Source organism: Hyla sarda, chromosome 2 (genome assembly GCF_029499605.1).
Source record: "Hyla sarda isolate aHylSar1 chromosome 2, aHylSar1.hap1, whole genome shotgun sequence".
Lineage (NCBI taxonomy): Eukaryota > Metazoa > Chordata > Amphibia > Anura > Hylidae > Hyla > Hyla sarda.
Window position 1 is genome coordinate 386,289,580 of NC_079190.1, and position 6,370 is coordinate 386,295,949.

The 6,370-nt window shown below is 44.5% G+C and overlaps 1 protein-coding gene across 2 annotated transcripts in view; it reads right to left on the reverse strand.

The window, feature by feature from the left end:
• The window catches only part of PTCHD1 (patched domain containing 1), a 230,808-nt gene extending 228,586 nt beyond the window's left edge, over nucleotides 1-2,222 (reverse strand). Inside the window, exons 1-2 of one of the 2 annotated variants that reach the window (XM_056558595.1) lie at nucleotides 1,938-2,222; nucleotides 30-1,484 (exon numbers count right to left, since the gene is read on the reverse strand). In XM_056558595.1, coding sequence (XP_056414570.1) covers nucleotides 30-458 — 429 coding nt within the window. In that variant the 5' untranslated portion in view covers nucleotides 459-1,484; nucleotides 1,938-2,222. Of the gene's footprint in view, nucleotides 1-29; nucleotides 1,485-1,637; nucleotides 1,748-1,937 lie in introns of those variants that run through there. The other variant, XM_056558596.1, reaches the window with a different exon arrangement.
• Between the last annotated feature and the right edge of the window lie 4,148 nt (nucleotides 2,223-6,370).

The following is a 6,370-nucleotide window of genomic DNA, read 5'->3' on the forward strand; positions in this document are numbered from 1 at the left end:
GGAGAAGCAAACCTATGCAGCATAATTACCTTTAGAATGAGATCCGTGTGGTGTTGGTCCAACATGTTTGCTCTCCTGGATGATGTTATGATGACTCTGCCGTACCTCCCAGGTGTTTGGAGATCAGAGTATAGACGGTGTTTTGAGCGATTGACAGGGAATAGACTATCCACCAGGTTCCTCTCTATTTTAGCTAGACTATGTTTAGGGGCCAGCAAATATTCAATATTTTCTTCAACCTTATACCTGCTAAAACTAGCCCCCAGCAAAATTGAGATCAGCACTGGGGCTGATACAAAAAACACTGGATGGCTAGCGATGAAAAAGCCCAATCTTGAAAAACACGTTCTCAGCCCCCTGTGCAGAGCCTTCCGCAACATCCTAGTGCAGAGGGAGCTAAGGAGGGGGAGAGTCACAGGCTGAGATCTGAGGCTCTCCCAGAGCCTGGCTAGGACCATCAGGGATTACAAACATGCGGAGAGACTCCCTAGTCATAAGAAACCTCAACATAGAGTTTACAATGCGGCTGACAGAACTTCGCTAATTATAGGGTTATGTAACTGACAAAAACATCTCTCATCTATCACTAAGGCAACATTTCTGTGCAAAATATGGGGTTTGGTTGAAATCTAACGTTTGCCTCACTTCTCAATGCATGGCAGACCAGAGCAGCCATGCACTGCAAATCCAAAGTCTGCAAACCCTGTGGCTTTTAGATGGGTGTGCTAGTCTACGAAGACTCATCAGGTATTCAGAAAACAATCGGGAAAGTTGTGTTTAAACAGTCACATCCACTGCTGTATTTACTCTCAGGAGGAATTGATTGTTAATTGCTCAAGATGAGCAAGTGATGTCTCGAATTCTTCAGGCTGTGAAGGCAGCCGGTCCTCAGCGCCTGAAACATCTTTAGGATCAGGGTCAACACAGATGATTTACTTGACCATTTTGAAGACAGGAGAAAGGAGACGAGACAGCTGAATGAAGCAGGATGAATGGTGTGTCAATGAAAGTACAATCCACTTTAGGTGAGTCCCATTGCTGCTGCGTCGTCTTCTTCCCCTTCAGGAGGTAGAATTTCAATGAAATGCAGACAACTGCTGTAAGTCAAATAGATCTGCCTGGCTGGATATTGTTGATTCGATGCATTTAAAAGTTGCAGTGCTCTTCTCCTAATCTCTGTCTGAAATTCCATTCACTACTTTGATGAGGTCGGAGCCATAGACGAGAATATGTGAATTCCATCATTGAAGAAGCTTGATCATCGCATAGATACAGTTTTGTGTATTTCATTGGTCTCAGGCGATTATTTAGACTGTCAACACATGACTGGAGAACACTGCACAAATTCTAGCAGTCAAGCAGCCAGAAACGTCTAGGCTATTCCCAAACCTCTCTATCTCTCGCTTGCATGCAGCTGCAATCTCCTCTTAGAGTAGTCGACAGGAGCTGGCATTTTCATGCGATGAAAAGCAGAGTGTTAATACCTGAAATAAAGAGAATGCAGTGGTAACACACAAATAGATGGGAAATGCAGAGGTACAGATACATAGCCCTGACCACCCCCACCCCAAACAAATGTCCCTGCTTTACTACTACTTAGAAAAGGAAGGACTACTCAAATGCACTTGCAAACTTACAGCTCAAGAGAAGTGTATGCAAAAGGCTCAGTGAATAAACGCCCATGCAAGCAAAATCCCAAATAATAAGATATAAGCCCTATAGATCAGGAAGCTGTCTTCTGTTGCAGCATGATCTATAGCACATCCCTATCCTCCCCCCCCTCTCCAGCCACTCCTCCCTGAATCAACTGCCACAGGGGCTGTCCCTCCTTCAAGAGAGAAATAAATACAAGGAGAGAAGAATAAATCACAGAGAAATACTTTGAGAACTGGCACCAGAGCCCTCCACCCCCATGCTGAATTCACACCTTTACTCACCTTACACTGCCACCCCCATCTCAGGCTCCCCAGTGACTGCTGCTGTTCCATGGCTCTTGCTGATTCACGACAAAGAGAATGCCAGGATGAATTGTGTTCTACAGCCACTAATATATAGGAAATAGCAAACAAACGCAAACGGACGTGCCATGGGTGGTTAACATCATGTAAGCTCTGCCTAGCACTGGCTGGGTCTCATAGCAGTGATGCGATAACCCTGCAGTGAGATCCCTCATTTCTAGGCAATTACTATTAAGAAAACTGGGAAGGGCTGATGCTACCCAATGTCTGTAATCTTCTAACAATTATGGGGATGATCAGTATATCCTGCACATTGTGCCGAGCAGCATGCCATCCATAGCTGGATAGAATTGTTGGCAATACTGATGAATACATTGGCAGCCTATTGCTTTTTCCATAGCCTCTAGTCTCTAACATGTAAATGAAAAGGGGAATGTGCTACTCTTTCTTTGTCCTCAGTCCTGTCGAGAAGCAGAGAGATTAGCAACAGGCTTTAATGCTAAATGTGAAACTGCAGTCTGCACAGAGAATGTAGGTGAAGAGCAGCATCTCTCCATGAATAGTTCTCTCAGCTTTTACATGCACATAGCATAATGGTAAGACAAGTACCTAGAAAAATCCCATAGCCACGGGAGAGCCGAGTCCTTCATAACCTCAAGTATGTTTATGCTTTCTATTTCCTCTGAAAATATTTATATAATCCTATCTGGCGTAATGGCTTAAAGATGGTTAAAAGCGTGAAAGTCTGCCTAAGCAACCTATGGCTAATTATCACAATGGTCTGCTTAACTCTGAAGCTTCGACATGCTCCGAGAGGCATGGGTTAGAATCGCTGATGCATGGGCAAAACAGGTCATGTGGGCAATTCAAGAAGCTGATTTAATGGCTACTGACTTGTACCGGTGACTACAGCGTTGGTCACGTCAAGGATCTATCAGTATTTTTGCAATGACACCATTTTTTTCCTCCCCCATCATGTTGCAAGAAAGCACAATAACAACACCTAATAATAACAACACCTAATAACAACACCTAATAATCACTATAAAGTGGTCACCAGATATAAAACTTTAAAAAAATGTAATCAAAAGGGAATCTGAAAGGTAAAACAGCAACCACAGGATTCAAAATGCTAAAATTCTATGGTGTATCAGCGATAGCTATCACCTTTTTAACGTACAAATCACCTCAAAAATTAAAATGATAAGTCAAATGAGACATAAAAGGATCATAACTATCAACCTGCATAAATGGCTGATTAAGATGATAGATGTAAAGGAGGAAACGCTCTATGAATACAAAGATGCCTCATCCTCTGAACAGTGGGATATACCCCAAAAGGGTAAACCCTTCCCAACAGTTGCCCTTATGATTGCTACTGTACTTTGCTACAAGATTAATTTCCCAGCTATTCATGTACTTATCAGGGAAAAATCTGCTCTAACACCTCAGCCTATAAACATAAGAGCCAGGCTGCATCCGGGGGGTCACATAACTACAGACCCCCATCCACATCACCCCTCTACTGATCAGATCCAGGGGCATAGCTATAGAGGTAGCAGTTGCACCGGGGCCCTGGTGCCTAAGGGGGCCCCAAAGCACATCTGCCTCATAGGAGACCAGTATTATATTTGACATATAGCGCCCTGTTTCAGATTTTGCATCGGGGCCCAAAAGCTTCAAGCTACGCCTCTGATCAGATCATAGCTGCCCTGAGGGGAAGCAGTCTGGTGGAGAGGCATCTGCCTCATGATGTGGTGTACACTTTACTGTAACATGCTAACCACCAACTATGCATACAACATGTATCATCAAGGGCACTTATATACCTGTCACACACTAGTTACAGGGAAAAGTACCCACGAATTGATGCTCAATCGGTAAGCACATGAGTGTATAGCGTATGCCCGAGTATGTCTTAAAGAAGCAGAACATCAACTAAGTCACTAGACTTTATAGCCCCATCCTAATAACAGGGTAGCCCACTAGGTAACAAGTCATCACACGTGAGGGGTGAAAATCAGTGGCACCTATAGGTACTGCTATGACCATAAGGGGATCATTATGCACACAATGAAAAAGCAATACCTAAAGAGCAAAAGTGAAATGAGGAAGGGGCACAGGAAAATGTCCAGTGGAGAGAGGGCAGATAAGGATGGACAGTGGTAATATAAGCACTATGGGGTAGATTTATCAAAACCTGTGCAGAGGAAAACTTCAGATTGCTTCTTTCATTTTTCACAGGCCTTCATATAAATGAAAGCAGCAAGCTGATTGGTTGCTATGGGCAACTGGGCAACTTTTCCTCTGCACAGGTTTTGATAAATCTCCCCCTATATAAATATGCAAGGTGGTAAAGGAAATGATAGATCCAGGGATAGAATCCTAACTAGAAAAGTGGCCAATGATAAGTGGCGCACCTGATGTATTGGGCAATAGAGTAATCAACATTCTAATAATACACAGCAATATTAGTGTACACAGAGGTGTAATAGAATATTGCCAGGTTTATTATTGAGGATAAATGGCGCCTCAGGCAGTTTTTTGGCCCAGCTATTTAGGTGGCGCTTATGTTCATTAGTAACAGACATTACATAGCAGGGAGGATAAGTGGAAAGGCAAAGGAAGGTAGAACATAGATAGTTTTGACCCAAAAGAAGCTGCAACTGTGCCAATATTATGCCCTATTTAGTTACAATTTAAAGCTGCAGGCAGAAATGTTGCTTCACACGCTGTGCACTGCCCTTCCCTGTGCCCTTTAGCCCATATTCTGGCTATTAAGTTTAGAGGTGGCGGTGTTAGAGCAGTATTTTGCCTGAGCATTTTATTTTTATGAAACTGTGAATGGATGTGACATGAAACATGAAGGGCAGGCACAGTAGGGCATCATTAGGGCAATTTCTAGATTTAACGGCTGGGTATACTGCTATTGAGACATTAAGGCGTCTTTGTAGAGTCAAAAATCTAACGTGAACCCAAGTCTTTTTGTCGGGTTTTCCGCCTAATTTTCAGTCGCATGACCTATGCGACACTGTTTGCGACCAAAAAAACACTCCGTTTTGAAAACTCTCCGAGTGTTTAGAAAAACACACCAAATGGGCAGTGTTTCCGAGTAAATTAGAAAAAACTCTCGGAGTATAATGTGAAACACACGGAAAAAGTGTGAGATTCTAAAAATGAAAACCCAACAGCCAGCAGCAGTCGGAAAGTTCATAAAAATGGAGGGTTTTTAATGATGTTCACAACAACAGCCATTAGAGATGTTATTTGCATCTCTCAGGCTAGATTAACAAGCTGGTGGTTGATTTTGTGCCCTTTAGTCAGCTTTTCTTTACATATACTATTTGTGTAAACTTTAAAATTAATTTTGATAAGTGATGGATATTGTTACGCCGAGCACTCCGGGTCCCTGCTCCTCTCCGGAGCGCTCGCGGCGTTCACCTCTGTGCAGCACCCCGGTCAGGCCCGCTGACCGGGAGCGCTGCACTATTGTCTCCGGCGGGGATGCGACCCGCGTAGCGGGACGCTCCCGCCCGCGGCCTGCATCCCAGTCACCTCACCTGTCCTGTCCTCCGTCGGCTCAGTCCCGGCACGCGTGGCCCCGCTCCCTAGGGTGCGCGCGCGCCGGCTCTCTGCGATTTAAAGGGCCAGCGCGCCACTGATTGGCGCCTGGCCCAATCAGTACTCACACCTGTGGCCTCATTATAAAAACCCACTTCCCCTTCCTAGCATTGCCGGATCTTGTTGCCTTGTGCCAGTGAAAGCGTTTTGTGTATGTTCCTAGCCTGTGTTCCAGACCTTCTGCTGTTGCCCCTGACTACGACCCTTGCTGCCTGCCCTGACCTTCTGTTATGTCCGACCTTGCTCTTGCCTTGTCCTTCTGTACCACGCCAGTCTCAGCAGTCAGTGAGGTTGAGCCGCTACCGGTGGACACGACCTGGTTGCTACCGCCGCAGAAGACAATCCCGCTTTGCGGCGGGCTCTGGCGAATACCAGTAGCAACTTAGAACCGGTCCACCGGTACGGTCCACGCCAATCCCTCTCTGACACAGAGGATCCACCACCAGCCTGCCGAATCCTGACAGATATTTTGATTGTTATTGCTTTGAACATAGTCATTTTCTACAAACGTCCTCTCTTCTCAACAGGGTCTCCAAGTCTGCATTTAAAAAATAAATAAAAATTTTACCCAGGTTTTACTCGCCTAGTTTGTGCGACCAAACAATATTCCGTGTGACAGAAAATACCCGACACTTGCGACACAATAATAAATAAGGTGAGAAAAATAATGGAGGAAAAGCAAAAACACTCCAAAAAAAACTCTCCGGTCTTAGTAAATGAGGCCCAATGTGTATAAAAATCCACAACACTTAAGTCACACCTCCTTTTACAAAACAAGAGCATAACAGGCA